The 24,424-nt window shown below is 42.9% G+C and overlaps 1 protein-coding gene across 3 annotated transcripts in view; it reads left to right on the top strand.

The window, feature by feature from the left end:
* The window catches only part of terf1 (telomeric repeat binding factor (NIMA-interacting) 1), a 52,427-nt gene that overhangs the window by 5,630 nt on the left and 22,373 nt on the right, over positions 1-24,424 (top strand). For 2 of the 3 annotated variants that reach the window (XM_078540316.1, XM_078540313.1), the window contains exons 2-6: positions 1,378-1,473; positions 6,522-6,655; positions 8,382-8,477; positions 8,677-8,826; positions 11,767-11,861. In XM_078540316.1, the coding sequence (XP_078396442.1) occupies positions 1,378-1,473; positions 6,522-6,655; positions 8,382-8,477; positions 8,677-8,826; positions 11,767-11,861 (571 nt within the window). The remainder of the gene's footprint in view (positions 1-1,377; positions 1,474-6,521; positions 6,656-8,381; positions 8,478-8,676; positions 8,827-11,766; positions 11,862-24,424) is intronic. The other variant, XM_078540315.1, reaches the window with a different exon arrangement.

The raw sequence follows: 24,424 nt of genomic DNA, 5'->3' as shown, positions 1-24,424 counted from the left end.
CAGAATTGACTTTAGTTCTCCTTCGTATTCCAGCTGTTCCTCTAAGGTAAGATTCCATGGAGGTCCTGAAGTCCTTCCATTAGCTTTTTGGCTATGTGACCCTCCACCTTTTCTTCATAAACCTCATGACTGTGGCTGCCTTAGCTCCTTGGGTTGTCAGCAGATACCCAACTGCTATCTCACAGCTTTCCAAGCTAACTCTGCTGACTACTTCCTGGCACAAAGCGCTGTGAAGACCACTGTAGATCTCTTCTGGCTAGAGCAAATCTTCCAGCTGCTTTCCTGTCATGAAATCCAAACTGAGATTGAGTCCCTACTCGCATTCAACGTGTTGAATGATGATAGTGTTGTCTTTGCTTGATGGGGAGGCCTAACTGACGGATCTCCTGTTGGCTTTCTCAATCTGGTGAGATGCAGTCTATACCAAAGCAAAGCTGCAGATGCCCCTCTATATTCCCTACTGCTGGCTTCTGTCACCAAACACACAGACATAAATTAAACAAAAGAACCTTCCAACCAACCCTATCACTATCTCAATGGCAATTTGGCATTCTTTGGGATGGTGCAAACAAATTATTTTAGCTTCAACACAACTCTTTGATTCTGTAACTCATAAGAACAATTTATATTGCTAAGTGCGTTTTATAATCGTGCCTCCCGGGATTGCTGACCCTGTTAAGGAACTCTCTTGTTTACAATCTGGTTTTACATTCTTTTGATCTGGGAACTATGTACATAATTTAAATCCTTTATTGAAGTGAGTCTAGACCTTTTGGCTCCTTTACAAGCCTAGTGCTTTACAAGCATCATTCATTGTTCAAGTTTTACACTTCTACCACTGGCCTTGTAAGATAAACATAGGTTAACTTCTAGCTGTAATTAACTCCAAGATGTTTAAAGAGCAGTCGCTTGAGATGCCTACCAATTTCTTAAACAGATTCCTCCATTTATCTACCAGTTAAAACTTTAATTCTACTTCCTGATCTTCCTCCTCCTCTGAAGACCTGGAAAAACGTGCAGTGGAGGACCAACCCACCTTCAGTTTGATTGTTTTAAAAATGCCTTTAGGAAGGTCGCCATGACAAGTGGTTAGCCACTGCTTCATCAATTTAGACAGGACATGAGATAGAACAAGCAGGCAAGAAAACATTGGTGAGAGGGCAATCATTGCCAGCCGCAAACTGAGTTATGCTAGAGCTAGGATGTCAATAGATTCATCCGCAATGAAGTGTGATTCGTCATTGTCTTGTTGACGAGTGAGTTTCTGGAAGGCTACAAGACTGCTTTTAGGAAAAAAGCATTTAAAATTAATTTATTGAGTAAGTTACGCAAACTTAGAAGACAGTAATTATGACAGATATATATTTTTTCTTTTAGGTTTTGTTCAGCACCCATCCATTATAGAGACCAAACAGACAAAGAAGGTGCATATCTGCCAAATCCTGTCTCGAATTGTTGAAGGGAAAAATCTTGGTAATTAATTTACTTTTATGGTTTTATTTGCCCCCAATGCAAGATTTAAATGAATTGCGATCCCAGTTATTAGGTGATATATGTAGTTTTATCAAAATGATATAAGTTATAGTAATTAACAGCTGCACTTTTTTCTGTAGCCACATGCTTGAAAAGAATGCACAAAAGGTAGCTATTGGAACAATTGCACTTCGACAAGTCACCTACAGACTATTAAAATCACATTCTTCGTAAACATGTTGAATCACAACTGGAGCAGAATATTTTGTTTTGAGTATTTTTAATTTTGTAATTCATGTTATACATATCTGCAGGCAATTGACAGACGTGCATCTCTCAATCATTCTATTAAAAAGCAGAAAAAACTTAAATTGCTGCATTAATGGCAGAAAAAAGTTGCAAATCAGAGCAATGAACTTTACTGAATTTTAATTATATGAAAATGTTTGATTCCAGTGTTGGATTCCAGCAGGAGTTCAGATATTCTGTTGGTTGTAAACTGGTTTTAAGTGAAAGGATTGACAGCAGTATAAACATGAGATACAATCTTATTAACTTTGCTTTATTAAAATTCTTGTAAATGTGGAGTATGGGTTTTGCTTTGTCCTGGATGGTATCGAGCTTCTTTGCTTCCACCAGGATCATAACAATATATCTCCAACTCAGGACAGTGTGCAACTAGAAGAAGAACTTTATAAAATAATTTATAATAATCACAAACGGTTTTTACAATGTAATCATTACACTAAAAAACAAATTGGATGTGGCCAGATTTTTATAATTTTCAACTAACCCAAAATTCACAATGTATAAATGGGTGTACAGGTGGTGGTGTGCCCATGTGCCCACAGCCCTTTTCCTCCCAGGCGGTAGTGATCATAGTTGGCAATGCAGCAGGGGCTTGTATTGACAATATGTTAACTGAAGACTGTGTTTCATTCAGAAGCATGGAAGTCCAGGATCAGTTATAAAATAAGAGATTATAAGATGAAGAAGAGTCATACAGACTCAAAACGTTAACTCGGTTTCTCTTTCCACAGATGCTGTCAGACCTCCTGAGTTTTTCCAGCATTTCTGTTTTTCTTTCATATTACCAGCATCCGCATTATTTTGTTTTTATATCAGTTATAAAATCATTGTTCACAAACATATTTGTAGAATTCTGATGTAATTTCTAACTGCTTTGATATAATGCTATAGCACTTAACTTCAAGCTGTTCACTTGAAGCTCAACACCATCCAGAGCAAAACAGAGCCCGCTTGATTGACACTCCATCCATTACCTTAAATGGCCACTCCCTCTACCACTTGTGCCGCACCGTGGTAGCAGTGTATACCATCTAAAAAATGCATTGTAGTAACTTGCCAAGGTTGCTTTGATAGCACCTTCCAAACCTATGACCTTTATCACCTGGGAGGTAAAGGGCTGTGGGCACATGGACACACCACCGCCTGTACACCCATTTATACATTGTGAATTTTGGGTTGGCTGTAAATTATAAAAAACTGGCCACATCCAATTTGTTTCTAAGTAGTGTAATGATTACATTGTAAAAAACCATTTGTGATTATTATAAATTATTTTATAAAGTTCTTCCAGTTGCACACTGTCCTGAGTTGGAGATATATTATGATGATCTTGGTGGAGACCAAGAAGCTCGACACCATCCAGGACAAAGCAGCCCGCTTGATTGGCACCCCATCCACCATCTCCAACATCCACCCCCTCCACCACCAACTCACGGTGGCAGCAGTGTCTACCATCTGCAAAATGCATTGCAGCAACTCACCAAGGTTCCTTCGACACCTTCCAAATCTGTAACCTCGACCAGGACAAGGGCAGCAGATGTATGCAAACATCACTGCAAATTCCCCTCCAAGCCACACGCCATCCTGACTTGGAACTGTATCACTGTTCCTTCACTGTCGCTGTGCTTTGATTTTTCATTCGCTGTATTTTATCAATTATTCTGTCATCTATTTTCAAACCATAACTAGGTTTACTATTGGGCAGTCAAAATGAGAACTCTGATGGATGAGATCATTTGTAAAGCGGCCCTTATTCTATACACAGAAGCCTTTCTTTCTTTGACACTCCAAAAGTTCTGTGTTTTAAAAGAATATGTCTATTTCAGAATAGTTTGAAATGTTCCATTGAGTGTATACATAATGGCCAATTTTGGCAAGAGTGGGGCACCTTTTGGTGTGCTATGATGGTGAGGTTTTTCTTTGATTCAAGGTGATCTTGCTAATTAAAGGGATTGTAAGTTTGTCCCTTTAACCAATTTGAGTGAAGAATTCAGACAAAAACCAAGGAGAAGGCAATAGGGTGAATTAGAGTCAAATATTACGTGGAAATTGAATAGAGAGGGAAATAAAGATTAGCAGAGAGAGAGAAAAAAGACAAAATTGTGCAATAAGATTGAAGCAAATCTCTAACAACAATCTACTGCAGGAATGCAATGCCACATTTTCCATTCTTCCCTCTTTGAGGCCAGAGAAGTTGAGTGGCTTTGCAGGAACAAATATTTCTTGACATATCTACTTAGTAGCCTAACTTTCTGTGGTGAGCTTTATTGGCAATTAATGTGCTGGGTTAAAATCCTGGAACTTCTTACCTAACAGTACTGTGGCCATACCTTCATCACTTGATTGCATTCGTTCACAAGGACATAAGAAATAGGAGTAGGCCATTTGGGCTGTTGTGTCTGCTCCTTCTTGCTCTTTATTATTTTGTCATCCCTTGCTAGTTTCTAAAATTTTCCTTCTCAATGGAATATATGAGAGTTGTGGAATATGTCCTTGAATGTCTTCTTACCTTTGTAATTTCCTTTATTTGTGTTAAAGGCACCAGTTTCAGGTCCAAATTTTTCACCCTTAAATTGAAAGTGAATTTCTGGAGGATCCTTTGCTATGATATTAATTAATCCTGTATCATTACACATTGCCAGGTCAAAAATAGCATGTTCCCTGGTTAGTTCCCCAATGTATTGTTATGTGAAACTGTCCAAATGCACTTTTCATCCTCAAGGCTACCTTTGCCAATTTGATTTGTCCAAGCTCTATGATAATTAAAATAACCCACGATTATTGCAGTTCCTTGCTTACAAGCCCCCATTACTTATGGCTTTATACTCTGTCCTACTTTTAAGGCCCCCTGTAAGTAGCTACAAACTACTCGCATTAGTGACTTCTTTCTATGCTATTTATCAACTCCACCAAAACTGATTCTACATCTTGATCTTCTAAACCAAGATCATTTCTCACTACTGTACTGATCTCATCCTTTATTAATGGAGCTTCCCCACCTCCTTTTCCTTTCTTCCTATCCTTTTGAAATATTAAATACCCTGGAATATTCAGTTCCCAGACTTGGTTACCTTGTAAACTCATCTCTCTAATGGCTATCATATTATGCCCATTTATTTCTATTTATGTCATCAATTCATCTATGTTATCAGTTAGCACACTACATTCATAAATAAAGAGCCTTTAAATCTATCTTATTGCTATTTTTCCCTATTTTGGCTATGTTTGTTGATGCACTCATGTTTGTGTACGTTTTCCCTTCCCATTATTATAACCTATGTTGCTACATTGCCTTGTCCTTTCTCTGTAACTTTCTAAACCTTCCCCCGCATGAACCCTTCCCCCCGCACCCCCCAATAGTTAATTTAAAGCCCTCTCTGCAGCCCTAGTTATTCATTTTGCTATGACACCTGTCCCAATGCAGTTCAAGTAAAGCTCCTCAACAGGAACTGCTTCTCTTCAGTTCAGCTGCCAGTGCCCCATCAATCAAAACTCATTTCTCCCACACCGATCTTTGAGCCAAGCATTCAACGCCCTGGTCTTATTTACCCTAAGCTAATTTGCTCATGGCTCAGGTAATATTCCAGAAATGATTGCTGTTGTGGTTTGCTTTATAACATAGCCCCTAACTGCTCATATTCCCTTAGCAGATCCTCTTAATCTGACCTGTATCATTGGTATCTACATGGACAATGACAACTGGATCCCTCCCCTCCTACTCCAAATTTCTCTCTAACCATGAAGAAATGTCCTTAATTCTGGAACTGGGCAGGCAACACAGCCTTCGAGATTCAGGCTTTCGCTACAGAGAATATTATCTATCTCTCCCCCCCCACCGCCCCCCAAAAACTATACCGTCCTGTTACTGCTACATTCCTTTCTATTTCCCAAACTTGAATGGCCTCCTGTATTATGGTGATGTGGTCAGTTTGCTTATTTTCCCTGCAGTCCTCTCTCTCGTCCATACAGGCAGCAAGTAACTTGTACGTGTTGGACAAATGCAATGGTTGAAACTACCCCAGTACTACCTTCTGGATCCCCATATCTACCTCACTTGTAGTCATACCATCCTTTCTCTGACCACAGACCAAATCTGAATTACTTAAGGGGCGTGACTGCCTCCTGGAACAGTGTCCAAGTAACTTTCTCCAAGTAACTTTCTCCCTCCATGAAGCATCGCAGTGTCTGAAGCTTGTACTCCAGCTCATCAACTCTGAGTCAGAGTTCTTCAAGCTGCATACATTTACTGAAGATGTAGTAGTTGATGTGGAACACACTGATGTCCTCCAGCCCCTGCATGCCAAAGCTGGAAAACATCTGTATTTTATTTTATTAAAAAGCAACTCACCACCACCTTCTCAAGGACAATTCAGGATGGGCAATAGAAATGCTGGCCTTGCCAGTGATGTCCACGACCCATGAATGAATATATTTTTAAAAATGCAGCAATTTCATGAAACTTAGCGTGGATGAGGGCGATCTGCCGTTTTTCCAAGGCTAAAGACAGCAGGTTGGTGCAAGTAATCCAGCAATTTACGGCGATTTGAAATTCACAGGGTATCTCTCTTATCACAAGGTCCCAAACTATTTACACAATAATGCCATGTGAATTAAACTGTTATTTTGGCAGCAAAATCTGGGCCAAGAACTTAAAATAAATACACATTGATAAATAAAGGTAATACAGTTCACAAATCAGCTTTTCTTAAGCAATGGTTGTTTTTTATTTTGCACTTCAGATGTCCAATTTGATGAAGATGAAAGTATAACTCCATTGGAATCTGCATTATTGGTTTTGATTGAAATGGCAGATAGCAAGGAGCTAAAGAAAGATGTGCTATATTCAGACCTAAAACAGTTGCTTCAAATTCAGGTTAGTTCTGTGCTTCGAGTGGTGACTGTGATGAAGGGTGTCATTGAGAAAACCTTATTGATTTTGTAGCTAAACATATTCTGTGCTAATCTAATTTATCGATAAATACTTCTGTTAGCACTCATAAAAGGAAATATAAACAACCAGGATATGTGTACAATGTAAAACAGTTAATGTTTGGTTGGTGCTAAATTATTTTAAGTTGTAAATTGAAAACTGAAGTAGGTCTAACTGTTTAAGTGATGAAATCTACAATTGATACCATTTTTGTGCATGCACATATGTCCATATCTAAAGTGTTCTATGCTCCTGTGGCAATGGTTGGTGTGTAATATTTTCTATAAATATTTAGGAGCCTTTTAATAGATGATGCTGTGTGCTCTTGCTTAAGACCATAAATAGAAAATTGTGTCCCTAATTCTTTCTAAATCATTGTGTCTGTACATATGCCCCCTCTCAACTTTTGTCGTCATGTGATTGCCTCCAACTTTCTTTCTGTAAGGCTGCCTCCCTCTAGTTCCTCACTCTGTTTATCTTCTAGTTCCTCATTCTTGTTTATCTTTTGTATGCACCTCATGCACTTTAATTCCCACTTGCTCCTTTATTTATTCACGAAGTATTTTACTTGTTAGCTGTCCCCACAAGCTGTTTATTTCTGTCAGTGAACCAAAGTGGCTTCTATGCTTGCTGACACGCTGGTTAACCCTCTGTGGGAGGAGGGAAGACTCCGTAGTTAATTAGCCTGCAATTACTGCTTATGCCTAGCCATGTAAGGCTGTTTATCTTTAACAAATGTGTACATCTCTCTTGCTCAAGTAATACTAGCTATTATCAATACAGGTTATCATTGCTAAAGGGCCAAGAGGAATCTGCAATTCTGGAGCATGAGACCGCTATTGGGGGGAAAAAAATGTTGTGCAGCAGTAGACTGTTGCTGTACATTATACATCTGTTATTCTTATCAATGCACAGGAGGCTGATGCTCAGGTGAGCCAGGGCATAAAGGCAGTGTTAAAGATCAGAAAGTTGTTTGCAAGCAGAGTGAAGGCTGGTTGATGAGGACCTGTGTGGAAAGGAGGAGTAGGAGTAATTTGAGAGATGGAATGGGTACAGTTGATTTTTTTTAAATGTTATGTCATAAATTTTTTTAAAATGTTCTGAGATGTCACTTTTATGCCACTTTATGGTGGCTGGATTTTGCAAAAAGAGATTGTACTACATTGTTGGAAATGCTGCCATTCAAACTAGATGTTAAACCGAAGCCCTGCCTGTCGCTGCAGGTGAATTATGTAAGATCTCATGGCACTGGAAAGGAAGAAGTTCCTGCAGTATTTTGGGCAACAATAACTAGCCAATCAACTCATTTGATGTGCACTAATTGGTTGTCTGGATCGGTTGCATAACAGTAACTGCACCTCAAAAGTAATTAATTGGTTGCAAAGTGCTTGGAATGTTTTGAAAATGGGATAAGATGTTATATAAATGTTTTTTTATATATTTCCATGGAGACTGAGTGCACTGAACAGTTAAACAATACGATAGGATAAAATTGACAGACATTTGCTAGAGATAATAGTACATTTTATTACATTGTTAGGCAACTGGACCATCTGTGTGCTGTGCCATGGCACATTCAATTTCCCCTCATACTTCCGAATTCCCACATTGAATATGCACCTCTTTTAAAATAATTTTTAAAAGCTTTCCTGTTACTTTTGCTTTGTAGAGTGTGGCAGTCTGTACGGAAAAGGGAGATTTCAAGAGAGCTTCTGAAGTTCTGGAACGACAATTTCAAGAAAATGTAGCCTCTGAATCAGACCAGGTATTTGTGTTTCAGATCTCTTGCATTTAAAGATGTCACAATGAACCACCTGTTACAAGCAGCAGATTTTCTGTTAAGTGTCACAATGTAGCAGTTCAGTTTTATTGATTTTTGAGACAGTTATTTACTGATAATCTGTTCTTTTTGTATACCTTAGGTATTTTACTGATCATTTCCTTTGCTTTATTTTGTTTTTCAGCCTTTAAAAAGGAAGCTGTCCTTGATTATCAATAAGAAAGATCCATGCCATAAATTCCTTAACAACTTTAGCAACAAACGATTAGTGGAAAATGCTGAGTCTCTTGCAAACAGAATACTAAATGAGAAAGAGTCAAACTTCCTAATTCAAGTAAGTGTTGCTTGCATCATCTAGATGACTTTTTTTCTTGTTACCTCACAGCTCAGAGGTAATTCCGTTGAAATAGTTGAAGACTCTTTTTTGTCCACGTTGATTCGATGAGTTCTAAAATGGCTGCTAAGTCCAATGCAGGCTCTGCAGACTCAACCATGTGCAGAGCAGGTGGTGCTTGAAAGGTAGGGTAGATGGGTTGTTTAGAGGTTAGTGCGTTCCCCCTGACACCTCAACTTCACCTATGCACGAAGTCTCTCAATGTGTTCAGTGCCTTCCCAAATGAGCCTTCTCTGTTTTGGTTGGTCACAAGCTGGGATCTCCCATGAGTGGGCGGATATGTTTGACTTTTTCAGGGATACATTGAGGACATCCTTAAAGCGTTTCTGCTGTCCCAAGGGAATCTCCTGCCACAACTGAGTTCTGAGTAGAGCAGTTGCTTCAGAGGTCTAGTGTCAGGCATACAAACAACATGTCCCATCCAGTGGAGCTGGTTTTCACTGATTAGCACCTCCAGCAAATTATCCACAGGCATGGAGATAATGTACAGAGAAAATGTGAAACTGTTGAACCTACGCCGCCTTCAATCCAAAAATAAATCCGCTCCAACTTCAGTCATAGAGCTTCAGTATACAAATGATGCTTATGTGTGCACTCACTCAAACTAAGCACCGGTTCATTGTCAACTCCTCCTCCAAAGCATACGCAAAAATGGACCTTTCACTAAACACTCGGAAAACTAAGATCCTCTTCCAACTGGCTCCCACAGCAAAACACCTCCTGCTTCAATTAAGATCAACAGCGAGATCCTGGAAAATGTGGACCATTTTCTGTATCTTGGGGGCTCCACGTGATGAAAGCAGGCATAAATCATAAAATTCATCATTGCCTCCAATGTGCCAAGTGATGACTATCTCTGTGTCTGTCTAAAGATATATAAGTCCTCATGTTTTCCATTTGTTTAATCATTCTTGATACCAGGTTAACATCATTATTCTGTTAACTGTGAATTTATTTTGTCTTTTTATAATGGGTTCTAGCAATTAGAATGGGTAGGCAGGTGGCAAGGGCAGTTTAATGTACATAAATGCGAGGCCATGTATTTTGGAAAGCAAAACAAAGAATACGCTCAGTGGTGAGATACTGAAGGACGTGGATGAACAGGGAAATCTTGGAAACTCCCCTAAAAAATACATGGTGTTTCTTGTTCTTCAGTAATTCCTTATCCATCCTTGCACTTTGAATTGCCACCATTTTGAGTTGAACTTCAACCTACTTTTATCAACAGCTCACTATCTCCATACACACCCTCACCCCCTGTAATCTTTTAGCAATATGGAGTAAATACCGTCCATCCTTGGGCACTTATTCATTTTGAACCCCTTTATCTTGTCTTTTTTTAATATCTGTCATTCATTGGAATATTGTTGTATGTGGAGGATATAATGGTCATATCTTTCCTATAAGTATGTATTAACTATTCTATGTGTGTCCTCAGTTTTGGCCCTGATATTCATATTTCCTACTTCCCCCTCCTTTATCAAGCTAAGATAAAAGTAAGCTGAAGCCTTCTTTGCTGGCTGGGCCTGCAGTTGGAATTTCATATATTTTCACAAATTCTGATGAGTGATTTAGTAATTTACGGACTGATGTCTGAAGATTTCCCTGACACTCAACCTTCCCATGATTAGTGACTACCAAGGCCCTGCATGACCTAGCTCATAGGCCTGCTATTGATCAACTTTAATGTGGCAAATATAGGTTTCCTTTAAAAAGTTGTAATAAATACAAATGGCCTTAGTCCCAAAATCTGGGTATTGGAAAGCAAAATGACACTTGTACTGAACTATAAGAGTCAAATGTCTTTTATTTTAGAAGCAGGTTGGCTTCAGTCTCTATGGATCGAATTCAAATGTTCATTACTGACTGACCAACTTATCAGTAGCAAATTTCCACTGACTATGAAAATGTTCTTTTGGTGGGGAAACAACCAGCCATGCCACATGCTCTGATTTTCTTTTTAAAGCAAACTAGGGTTTGTTTGAGTTTTCATTAAAAGTAAATATCAAGCAGTAGTTGGTATTCTCCTTTTACAAAAAAAAAGCCCCAGATCTTCCTAGGAGTGGCAATCAACGTCAGATTGCTGCTTTGCTCAAACTTTGCCCTGCCTTGACACTGCTCTGCATTCTTGCGGGTCTTCCAAGCCTGGCTTTAATCAGGAATGCAGAGCGCAGCGTTCCTCAGAGTTCCATCACAACACTGGAGAGTTTGGGAAGACAGGACACATCCTTTTTTTATGGCACTAGTTGCTGTATAGTAAGTTTAAAGTTCCAGTGTGATTGTTAGTGAATGGAGGAATGGGTAGGGTAAGGTAAGTAGGTAGTGTGGTGTGATGTCAGGTGGGTGAGATGGTAAGTAAGTGAGGTGAGATGGGGGTAGGAGGGCTAGTAAGGTCGGGGGATTGTCAGGTTGGGTTGAAGGTGTGGTCAGATGGTCGGGAGGGGTGGCTAGGGCAGGAGTCAAAGGGGTGTAGTCAGGTGGTGCGGGGTTGCTAGTCGGGGTTTGGGTAGGTAGTTGGGTGGAGGGGCTCAGGGGGTGTATCCATTGGAACTGTCCGAAGTCGCCGACTCTAGCTCAGTGTCTGAGACGTTTGTGGAGGTTATAGACAGCAGGGAAATTGCCTCTCGGAAGTTGGAACTTCCTGGGAAATTCCCTTGGAGGTCAGCACGACAGGAGTTCCGCAGGGTCCTGACACGCATTTTCTGTCGTATATCCGGTCTCTGATGATCCAGAGACCAGAAGATTTAGGCCAATTTTTTTTTTTGGAAAATTAGGCAAAATAAGTAAACAGCTTTCTGACATATTACAGGCTGTGTATCACAGCCACATTTAACCATGCTAGCATGACTAATAATGTAGCTAGCTATCTTTTGTTTTCAGGCAGCAACCAAAGTGGTGCAGTCTAGAAAGAAAAGAGATACAGACCTGGACAGTTCTGAAGATGAGGGTAATTGTGAACACCAACATGGAAAAAGGTAAGTGTGTTAGGTACTGAGGAAGCATTTGTATTTTGAAAGGTGAAGAACCAATTACGCTTTAACTAAGGCAAATAAGTAGGAAATCTGTTTTGATTTTTTTTTTAATTTTGTGTTGCTATCTGCAAAATAAAAACAATTTTTGAATGGGGTGAGAAATGCAGTGGAGCTATTTGAACTATCGGTAAATGAAAGGTGGAGCTATCGAAGATTAAAACGTAGCATTTTTCGCTTGAGTTACGTGAAGAAACTCTTAGCATAGTTAAAAACAATTTTCTTTGCCCTACTTATGGCACTGTTGAAGAGAAACTAGATTATATAAAAGTAAAATAATTAACAAAAGAAAAAGAGGATTGAACATGAGTGAAAGTAACCATTGATATGATCTGACCGGCTTGAAAGGATATTGGAGAGGGAGGGGGAGGATCCAGTTGTCGTGGTCCACGTCGGGACAAATAACATAGGTGAGACTAGGAAAGAGGACCTGTTTGGGAATTATCAGGAACTAGGAACTAAATTAAAGAACAGGTCCTCAAGGGTTATAATTTCCGGATTACTACCCGAGCCACGTGCAAATTGGCATAGGGACGCGAGAATAAGGGAAGTAAACACGTGGCTAAAGGAGTGGTGCGGGAAAGAGGGGTTCCATTTCGTGGGGCACTGGCATCAGTATTGGAACAGGAGGGATCTGTACCGTTGGGACGGTCTCCATCTGAACTGATCTGGGACCAATGTTCTAGCGAAAAGGGTAAATAGGGTGGCCAACAGGACTTTAAACTAGAAAGTGGGGGGGGAGGGAAGGGTAAAACTCCAAGAAGTATGACTAATGGGAAACACAGCAGCAGGTTAGCGTGGGTGGGGGGGTGGATTCAACTTCATGGAAAATTATGAAAAAAACTGAAAAGAAAGGAGAGCCCAGGAGAGGCTATTAAAGTCTCTAGAACACAAAATAGGACAGAGTGTTTGGAAAGGGCTAGGAATCTAACTTCAAGCACATCAGATAAAGGGACGACATTGAGAAAGGGGACGGGAAATACAGGACTGAAGGTGTTGTATCTGAATGCACGCAGTATACGAAATAAGGTAAATGAGCTTGTGGCGCAGATTGAAATTGGCAGGTATGATGTGGTGGGCATTACGGAGACATGGCTGCAAGGGAATCAGGACTGGGAGCTAAATATCCAAGGATATATATCCTATCAAAAAGATAGGCAGGTTGGCAGAGGGGGTGGGGTTGCTTTGTTAGTAAGAAATGAAACTAAATCGATAGCAAGAAATGATGTAGGGTCAGATGATGTAGAATCTGTGTGGGTAGAGTTGAGGAACCGCAAAGGTAAAAAAAACCACAATGGGAGTTATGTACAGGCCTCCGAACAGTAGTCAGGATGTGGGGCACAAGATACACCAGGAGATAGAAAAGGCGTGTAAGAAAGGCAAGGTTACAGTGATCATGGGGGATTTCAATATGCAGGTAGACTGGGAAAATCAGGTTGGTAGTGGATCCCAAGAAAAGGAATTTGTGGAATGTCTACAAGATGGCTTTTTGGAGCAGCTTGTGGTGGAGCCTACTAGGGAACAGGCAATTCTAGATTTAGTGATGTGTAATGAGGCAGATTTGATAAGGGAGCTTAAGGTGAAGGAACCCTTAGGCGGAAGTGACCATAATATGTTAGAATTTATCCTGCAATTTGAGAGGAAAAAGCTGGAATCAGATGTAACGGTATTACAGTTGAATAAAGGCAGCTACAGAGGCATGAGGGAATTGACTGGGAGATGAGCCTAGCATGAAAGACAGTGGAACAGCAATGGCAGGAGTTTCTGGGAGTAATTTGGGAGACACAGCAAAAATTCATCCCTAGGAAGAAGAAGCATTCTAAAGGGAGGACGAGGCAACCATGGCTGACAAGGGAAGTCAGGGACAGCTTAAAAGCTAAAGAGAAAGCATACAATGCGGCGAAGAGCAGTGGGAAACCAGGGGATTGGGAAGCCTACAAAGACCAACAAAGGACAACTAAAAAAGAAATAAGGGGGGAGAAGATTAAATGTGAGGGTAAACTAGCCAGTAATATAAAAGAAGATTGCAAGAGTTTTTTTAGATATATAAAGGGTAAGAGAGAGGCAAAAGTGGACATTGGGCCGCTGGAAAATGACACTGGAGAAGGAGTAGTGGGGAACAAAGAAATGGCGGAGGAACTGAATAGGTACTTTGCGTCAGTCCTCACAGTGGAAGACACGAGTGGCATCCCCAAAGTTCAAGAGAGTCGGGGGGCAGAGGTGAGTATGTTGGCCATTACCAAGGAGAAGGTGCTAGGAAAACTGAAAGGTCTGAAGGTGGATAAATCACCTGGACCAGATGGATTACACCCCAGAGTTCTGAAGGAGATAGCTGAAGAGATAATGGAGGCGTTAGTGGTGATATTTCAGGAATCACTGGAGCCAGGGAGGGTCCCAGAGGACTGGAAAATCGCTAATGTAACCCCCTTGTTTAAGAAGGGAGTGAGGCAAAAGACAGGAAATTACAGGCCGATTAGCCTGACCTCGGTCGTTGGTAAGATTTTAGAGTCCATTTTTAAGGATACGATTTCAGAATACTTGGAAGTGCATGGTAAAATCGGGCAAAGTCAGCATGGTTTCATCAAGGGGAGACCATGCCTGACAAATCTGTTAGAATTCTTTGAGGAGGTAATGAGTAGGTTAGACAAAGGAGAGCCAATGGATGTTATCTACTTGGACTTCCAGAAGGCCTTTGACAAGGTGCCGCACAGGAGGCTGCTCAGTAAGATAAGAGCCCATGGTGTTAGAGGCAAGGTACTACCATGGATAGAAGATTGGCTGTCTGGCAGGAGGCAGAGAGTGGGGATAAGGGGGTCCTTCTCAGGATGGCAGCAGGTGACTTGTGGAGTTCCGCAGGGGTCAGTGTTGGGACCACAACTTTTCACTTTATACATTAATGATCTAGATGAAGGAACTGAGGGCATCCTGGCTAAGTTTGCAGATGATACAAAGATAGGTGGAGAGACAGGTAGTGTTGAAGAGGCGGGGAGACTGCAGAAGGATTTGGACAGGTTAGGAGAATGGGCAAAGAAGTGGCAGATGGAATACAACGTGGGGAAACGTGAGGTCATGCACTTTGGTAGGAAGAATAGAGGCATAGACTATTTTCTAAATGGGGAGAGAATTCAGAAATCTGGAGTGCAAAGGGACTTGGGAGTCCTAGTCCAGGATTCTCTTAAGGTTAACTTGCAGGTTGAGTCGATAGTTAGGAAGGCAAATGCAATGTTGGCATTTATTTCGAGAGGACTAGAATATAAAAGCAGGGATGTGCTGCTGAGGCTTTATAAGGCTCTGGTCAGACCACATTTAGAATATTGTGAGCAGTTTTGGGCCCCGTATCTCAGGAAGGATGTGTTGGCCCTGGAGAGGGTCCAGAGGATGTTCACGAGAATGATCCCAGGAATGAAAGGTTTAACATCTGAGGAACGTTTGAGGACTCTGGGTCTATACTCGATGGAGTTTAGAAGGATGAGGGGGGATCTGATTGAAACTTACAGAATACTGAAAGGCCTGGATAGAGTGTACGTGGGGAAGATGTTTCCATTAGTAGGAGAGACTAGGACCCAAGGGCACAGCCTCAGAGTAAAGGGAAGACCTTTTAGAACAGAGATGAGGAGAAACTTCTTTAGCCAGAGAGTGGCGAATCTATGGAATTCATTGCCACAGAAGGCTGTGGAGGCCAGGTCATTGAGTGTATTTAAGACCAAGATAGATAGGTTCTTGATTGGTAAGGGGATCAAAGGTTACGGGGAGAAGGCGGGAGAATGGGGTTGAGAAACTTATCAGCCATGATTGAATGGCGGAGCAGACTCGGTGGGCCGAATGGCCTAATTTCTGCTCCTATGTCTTATGGTCTTATGATATAGATGCAGAACAAACTGGAAGAAAGAGTAGAGCCTTGGGGTAACTGAGTTAATGCAAAACGCCGGAGGATATATTGTCAAATCGGTCACAGAGTGAGGCAGGTGCCTCTTCAGTGAGTCTTGTCTCACTGTTATATGTGGCATGAAATAGGCGATGTAAATAAAATTAAAACCACTTGCCTGGATGAGTGCAGTTGCAACAACACTCAAGAAACTTGACACTATCCAGGACAAAGCAGCTGGTTTGATTGGCACCCTTCTATCACCTTCAACATTCACTCCCTCCACCACCTACTCTCAGTGGCAGAAATGTTCCCCTCCAAGGCACACACCAACCTGACTTGGAAATATATTGCCGTTCCTTCACTGTAGTTGGATCAAAATCCTGGAACTCTCTAACAGCACTGTGGATGTACCTGCACCATATGGACTGCAGCTTCATCATGTGCTTCATCTGGTTCAAGTATGTCGTTCACCAACACCATTTCAAGGGCAGCTAGGGATGGACAACAAATGCTGGCTGTGCCAGAAACACTGACATCCCATGAAAGAATATTTAAAGAAGCCTAAGGATGGTGGAAAGCTTGCCATGTGTATCAAACCTCGAGATCTCTGCATTAAGAACTGTCAGTGAATCCAATTCAATGACTCTAATAACCCATATCTTTGTTGTTTCTCTCCCATTATCCCCATGTCCTCTCCAAACTTATCTCGTCTGAGATCCAGCTCCTGCTCCCTTGATCCTAATCCCACTAAATTTCTGACTGCTCAATTTCCCTTCTTGGCTGTCTTGCTAACTGACATAAGCAGTTTACTCCCCATCTCATTTTCCCTTAGAAAGAAACTGTGTCAACGATTTTGTCCTTTCAGGCTACTGCCTCACCTTCAACCTTCTTCCCCACTCCTGAACATATTACCTCCCACACCTGTGCCCATCTTCCCACAACTGCAGTTGAATTCCTCCAAGTGGACTTCTATCCTTCCCTCACTGAAACAGCTCTAACCAACCAGAGCTACAAATGACATTCTCTCTGGCTATGATTCATTATCCCTCTGTAGTCTTTGACACAATTGATTACATTTGATCTTATTCAAACACTTCTCCCATTTTCCAGCTCAGTGGAACTGCCTTTGTTTGGTTCCATTTTTACCTATTTGATCATAACCTGATCATCTGTAACAATGGATTCACTTTCCCTCTCTGCAAAATCACTTTGCACAAGGATTCAGCCTTGGCCCCCTGATCCTCAGCTGCATGCTGACCTTTAGCTACTCATCTACAGACATGGGGCCATCACAATAGCTCCACCATCTCACTTTATCCCTTCAATATATCTGTGCTGTCAGACCTCTTGTTCAATATTGAATCTTGGATAAGCCAGTTTTCTTCCAGCTGAGCATTGGAAATACTAAACAAAAACAGAATTACCTGGAAAAACTCAGCAGGTCTGGCAGCATCGGCGGAGAAGAAATCAGTTAACGCTTCGAGCCTTCATGGCCCTTCGGCAGAACTGAAGCATAGTTAGGAGAAGGGAGAAATATAAACTGGTTTAAGGTGCGGCGGGGGGGGGGGGGGGGGGTGGAGAGAGACGTTGAGGGTGTGGTGATTGTGGAGATAAGCAGTGATAGGAGCAGATAATCAAAAGATGTCACAGACAAAAGGGTCAAAGAGGTGTTGAAGGTGGTGATATTTGTCTAAGAAAAGTGCTAATTAAGAATGGAAGACAGGATATTCAAAGTACAGCTCTAGTGGGGGTGGGGTGGACAGACTAACAAGGTTTTAGTTTTAGCTTTAAAAATAATGGAAATAGGTGGGGAAAGAAGAATCTATATAAATTATTGAAAAAAAAAAGGATGGGGGAGGCGGGAGAAACGGGGTGGGGATGGGGGGAGGGGGAGTTTAAGATCTAAAGTTGTTGAATTCAATATTCAGCCCGGAAGGCTGTAAAGTGCCTAGTTGGAAGATGAGGTGCTGTTCCTCCAGTTTGCGTTGGGCTTCACTGGAACAATGCAGCAAGCCAAGGACAGACATGTGGGCAAGAGAACAGGGTGGAGTGTTAAAATGGCAAGCGACAGGGAGGTTTGGGTCTTTCTTGCGGACAGATCGCAGGTGTTCCGCAAAACGGTCGCCCAGTTTGCGTTTGGTCTCTCCAATGTAGAGGAGACCGCATTGGGAGCAACGAATGCTGTAGACTAAGTTAGGGGAAATGCAAGTGAAATGCTGCTTCACTTGAAAGGAGTGTTTGGGCCCTTGGACGGTGAGGAGAGAGGAAGTGAAGGGGCAGGTGTTGCATCTTCTGCGTGGGCATGGGGAGGTGCCATAAGTGGGGGTTGAGGAGTAGGGGGTGATGGAGGAGTGGACCAGGGTGTCCCGGAGGGAACGATCTCTACGGAATGCCGTCGGGGGGTGAAGGGAAGATGTGTTTGGTGGTGGCATCATGCTGGAGTTGGCGGAAATGGCGGAGGATGATCCTTTGAATGCGGAGGCTGGTGGGGTGATAAGTGAGGACAAGGGGGACCCTATCATGTTTCTGGGAAGGAGGAGAAGGCGTGAGGGAGGATGCGCGGGATATGGGCCGGACACGGTTGAGGGCCCTGTCAACGACCGGAAATACTAATGTCATCAGCTTCAGCCCAACCACAAACTCTGAATACTTGTCACTTGCTCTATCTTGCTTCCTGACACTGTCATTGGCTAAGAATTTTACTACATTAAAGGTGCTATATAAGTCCAAGCTGCTTAAACCAGACTTTTTAGCTTTTGCATCCTATTCAGTACAAAGTTGAGCTTCCAACTCCATGTCTTCTACAACACATAAACCACCTAATTCCATCTCTAATTGTGCTCACATCCACTCCTACCTCAACTCATTTGTCATTGAAACACTGATACATGCATCTAAGATTCAGATTCTATTACTCCAATGCTACAGTGGCTGACCTCCATTCAAAACTCTGCTGTATGTATGCTACCTGCAATAATTCTCTCTAATTTATGACCCCTGTTCTTGCTGACTTGCATTACCTCCTGATTCCCCAGCCTCAAATGTAAAATACACGTTTCTGCCTATTAAATCTATTCATACACACTAATCTGTAACCTCCAGCACTTCAACCCCTCCACGCTTCTCCCAAGTGCACAATTTCTCTGACTCCAGCATCTTGAGTACGCCCCTCCCTTTGTCCCACCAGGCCCATCTCTAGAATTGCCTCACTAAACCATCTGCATCTCTGCCTCCCCTTTACTACTTTAACATGGCTTTTGAACACCCCCCTTAAAATCACCTCCTTGTACTTAGTATCTTTTTTTTTGCATCAATTTGGGGAAGTTTTTCTCTGTTAAGAGATAAATGCAAGTTGCTTATTGTTGAACATAATAGTTGAGCAAATATTTACACCTCGTCTGGGCCTAGCATACCCATCAATGCCATAATGAAGTTTAGTCAGATTGACCTGACTCCAGTGTCTTGGGAATCCCTCTCCCTTTGACCTGCCAGGTCCACCTCTAGAATTCCTTTCCTAACCTTTCTGCCTTACATATTGATTTGTGAATTAAAGTTCCAGGCCGGCACTTTTCAGATCTTTGGCAACAAGCTCCATTTTGCACTCATTGGGGCAAGGCAGCTTTCATCTTGACACTTATTAAAAGATAAATTAAGCATGTATATCTGTTTTATGTGTGTATAATTGTACAGATTGAGTAGCGGTTTTATGATTTTTGAGAAAATGAATGTAGCAATGTGGGTAAAGACCCTGGGAGCACTGGGGTAAGATGTGTCAGAATCTGTGATATTTTTATTTGTATGTTTCTAATTCACGGGCTTTTATTTGCTGCTGTTTGATTTTGATCCAATTAATAGTGATTAAGGAGTTTAGAATGAAACAGCATGCATGTAAGATTAAATACAAGAGATTTAGGGCAGAGAGCAGGAGAAACATTTTTATGCAGAGGGCTGTATACTTGTAGAGCACACTGCTAAGACCAGGGATGAAGAAAAAGATTCATGAAGAACAGGGAATCGATGTTGGAGTGGGGAGAAGTGAAATTGAAGCAGAAGTGATAGAGATGCCAAAGACTACAAACAGTCAGGGACTGACTGCAAAGGAACTTGCTGGGGGAAAGGCATGATAATTAAATTTTGAATGGAATATAGGATATCACTGGGGACACAGATTGGTGGAAAGTCTTCCAGAGGCACAAATCAATAAAATTAAAAATTAAATTTATTTAAATCTACAGTTTCTAGGTATATCTCCCTTGATATTGCTTACAGTGTGTCAGGTTCAGCTGTACGATTTATGAGAGTTAAGTAATTGAAAATTATATTTTAATGGAGCATTGTTAGATCACTTTTGGGTTCAAATTTTATGACTGTCCACATTTTCATGTAAATTGTAAATCAATCGCCTTGATGATTATTCACATATGTGGGCCATCTTGTCTCTTTAAGGACTAAGGTTGATCTAAGTGTTGAAAGGGAAGATGTTTCATGTTGGCGAAGCAGGTTTGTAGCAGGATTACTTTAGTTATATTGGAATGGTGGTCTGCAAATGTGGGACCTGTAGGAAGTTGGTGCCTGGTGTATAGTTGGGGGGGAGGGTTCTTGGATGTTGGAGTATTACTTGCTGCAATATCTATTGCTATTGAATTCTACAGCAGTCATCTCACAGAAATGCACTGGCTTGATGTGGTGGGTTCATCAACTACTTCTGGATGGTGCACACAAACTGAAAAGTGAAACCTGCTGTTTAATTTCTGCAGAATCCTACCTGCTGTCTGAATCGGGAAGCAATCTTTGTTACATGACCGTATAGTGCCAGTAACTAGGGCAATGTAGCATAATGAAACTAACAATTCTCCCATCCTGCCGGAAGTAGGCTTCATGGCAGGCGGAAGCGGGGAATCCAGTAGGAGGCAAAAAATTGGAAATCTGCCGTTGTAAAAACAGGTCGCGATTCTCCCGACGGTGTATTCATGGTGGGTCGGATATCCCGCCAACTAGTGGCGTGAACGCCATTTGCATTCATTAGCATGTCATGCCACGTCTTCCAATCTTTCGTCACGCCAGCAGGAAATTATGTCGGCATCAAACCTGTTTGAAAAGGGATGGCCTGCACAAGTCGGACCTCAGTTCGCTGGTAACTTTGAGGTGAGCAGAACATACCTGCCATAGCGCTGCGCCAGTCTTGTTACGATGAATGCCACTCTGCTGGGGCTGTAGGTTTGGACTGCTCCTCTTTTGCTTTCATTGTCCCGAGGAACACCACTGTGCTGTGGTACTAATGCAGGCCTCCACTTTTAGAGACTAGCACTTCAACTGGGGGTGGGCTGTGAGGTGAGGGTCGAGCTGGCAAACACGAAGGGGACAACGGGGAGGAAAAGCTGTGGATGGCAGTCAGGGGGAAGGGCAAACATCATGAGGACCTTTCTGGGGCTGCCCTCTAACCTCTTGTTGCCGCCGGAGTGAGCAGGAGTCTGTTTAGAAAGAAAGGAGGAAGACCTTGTGATGAAAGCCACTGAAAACCAAAGGCTTCATTAGCACTTTAAAGGGCTACTCAGAACATGGTGGCTACACATCACAGTCACTGCATCTCAAGTGTAACACAAAAGAATGTAGAATTTGGGAATGCAGGCAATTGTGAGGGAGACACAGCTGTATCATATATGGCATTCCATCAATGAAGGCCTGTCATGTGTTTACCAGATGTAATACTCCGAATGGGCCAAAGGATCCATTGACCATGAGCAACTGTTGGTCATTCATATGCCACATCAGAGATTGGAGCACAGAGCTAGGTTGGGTCAAACATCTCACATAAACTTTAGCATCCCATGCAGTGCTCAAGATGTTACATATCTGTGATGCCATGTTGGTCACCTCGATGTGTGTGCTAGTGCCTCAGGGACAAGGTGGCATCAGCCACCATACAAGTAGGACAGGAAAAACTATGGACCCTTACAGTCTCCAAACATGTCATCCTCTGAGCTTTGCTTTCTTGTCCCTTGAATCATTAATATCTTCAATATTTCCTTGCAGAGAGAAAACAAAAGTAGATATGGATCCAGGGCACAATGCTACCTTTGTCAGGGTCTTAATGCAATGGAGGAGGCGAAGGAGGGAGAGGTGTCTCTGCACGCAGCTACAGGAGGAGGGATGTGGTCAAGCGGAGCCACAGCATGAACAGGAGGGTCAGGAGGAGAGACCCAGACAACGGGGGTGACTCACCAGGCCGAAGGTTTATCATCCAAGAGTCTCCTATTTACAAATGAATGAGAGGCACTGCCGTGCACGTCTGTTGTCCCGAGATCTGGTACATTACATATGCCACGTTTTTCGTGAAGACCTGATGCCCCGTGGAGTTGGAGGGTATCCCTTGCCAGTGGCTTTGAAGGTGACCGCGGCACTCAATTTCTTAGCCTTACCTGTGCGGCATCTCTCAGTCCTCAACACATCGTGCATAAAGGAGGTCAGAGATGCCCTTTACAGGAAGGCCCATCATTATGTCAGGCATGCTCTGGACAAAGGTAGCCAGGCTGTAAGATTCACTGGCTTCGCTGGCACCTCAGGCTTCCCAAGAGTGCAAGGTGCAATAGACTGCACCCATGTGGCTATACAGGCTCCATGGCAGCAAGGCCCTAATGTTTATAAACCGCAAGGGCTATCATTCCATCAATAAGCAACTGGTGTGTGATCACCGGAAGCACATACTGCATGTTTGTGCACTGTACCCTGGGAGTTGCCATGACTCCTACATCCTGAGTCGCTCCCAGGTGCCTGAGATTTTCAAGGGGCCATTACATCTGCAGGGATGGCTGTTTGGGGATAAGGGGTACCGACTGAAGCGCTGGCTGATGACACCGGTACGTCGCCTTCAGAGTTGTGCCGAGGAGAGTTACAATGCTGCTCACAGGTCCATAGCTCCATTATAGACCAGGCCATAGGGTTTCTGAAGATGCATTTTAGGTGCTTGGACCACTCGGGTGGCTCACCCCAATACACTCCCGACAGGGTTTCACGCATAATCGCAGTGTGTTGCATCCTTCACAGTCTGGCTTTGCAAAGAGGTGACCCCCTGGAGGAGGATGAAAACTCAACAGAGGATGAAGATCTGGAGGCCCAGAAACCTCAGGAGGCTGCTGAGGGTCAGTATGAGCGCGATCACGCCATGGAGGAAGGAAGACGTGGGAGACATGCTCATGATACTTTAATTGCTGACAGGTTCCAGGAAGAGTAAAGTCAAGTGGGGGATCATGGCCACAACTCTCTTAGCCCTCAATGCTGTCTTTTTTCAACCCGGGATGTCCGCCCACTTGCATCGAGAATAAGTCCCGCATTCACACTTGCCTCATGAATCGCCAGGCCATGATCTTTGCTTTGGTCTGTGGCGCCCTGTGAGTGAGCTCACTCTGAGAACTGAAAGCCCACTTAAGAACAAGATTGATGCGAGAGAAGACTTGAAGCTTTTGCTGCCATCTAATGATGCCAACACTGCTGCGACTAAGATGTGGACATGCACGGGAGGAGGAGATCCCTAGGCATGTCTTTTCTTCTGCCACTACCACTGAGGAGACACACGTGCCGCTAGATTATCAATGCTGATCACTCAATGGTGTTCCTTGAGGAATAAGGGTGAGAAACACTTACATCACACATTTCCAATAAAGATTTAAACACATCTCCCTGACATTTTAGGAGTGAAGATACTAGTTCAACTTAGGTTGACATCACAAGAATGTTAATCTCACAGTGGAGCACTGTCACTGAGTGGGAGGAAGGCTAAACCTCAAAATAAAAGGACTCCAAAGTACAAAATCTCAGCGCCTTCAGTTGACAGGAACATTCACATAACCATAAAATGTATTAATAAAAGTGGAATTTTTTTACATGTCTAGCACACCCGTGACCCAAAAATAACATCAATTTTTCATAACTTTTGTAACTCGAGCTGCCTGGGTGCAGCCCCAACATCCATAGCAGAGGTGGAGGCAGCCTGCTGACTGCTATGTCCTGATGTCTGTGATGACCTTGACGGATGTCCTCTGGTGGCCTGTGGCCTGGCAGGCCTTGGCCTGATAAGGGTCTCCTGCTCGGAGGCAGAAACAGCCTGAGAAGCTGGAGTGGATGGGGTCACAGGCAGAGGGGGCTGTGAGCAGCTGCACACCCATGGAGTGTCCTGAGAGGAGGCCTCCGGGGTGTCCTGATGACGCTTATCTTCCCTGTGGGTGCCCAAGGGCCCCACCCTGACTCCTGGAAGAGATTGTGTATCTGGAGTGGAGGGAGGGGGGTCAAGGTGCCTCTTCCCCATATTGCCTACATCCTGATGGTGCCCACCAGGGTGTGGCCATGGAGTGGAGGGCTGAGCACAAATCTGGCAAGATCTGCTGGACCAAGGTCTCCATGGTGGGTCGCCAGCTTCCCATGGTGACCTCGAGGCGCTTGCATGTCGGAGCCACAACATCAGACAGAACGTAGACTGACTCCACCATCATTCGCTCTAGACTGCTGAATCTCTGCCTGATGTTCCACCGCCTGTCGTTGTATCTCCACACATTTGGCAGGCGCTTCCAGAGACTCATCATCTGACTCGGACCAAGCAGGTGGCTGGTCTCCAGCAGCTCTCCGAGCGCCAGAGACCTGGGCTGTT

Source organism: Cetorhinus maximus, chromosome 4 (assembly GCF_964194155.1).
Source record: "Cetorhinus maximus chromosome 4, sCetMax3.hap1.1, whole genome shotgun sequence".
Taxonomy (NCBI): Eukaryota; Metazoa; Chordata; class Chondrichthyes; order Lamniformes; family Cetorhinidae; genus Cetorhinus; species Cetorhinus maximus.
Note: the sequence above shows the minus strand (reverse complement) of the source record. Positions and strands in the feature narration are given on the sequence as shown.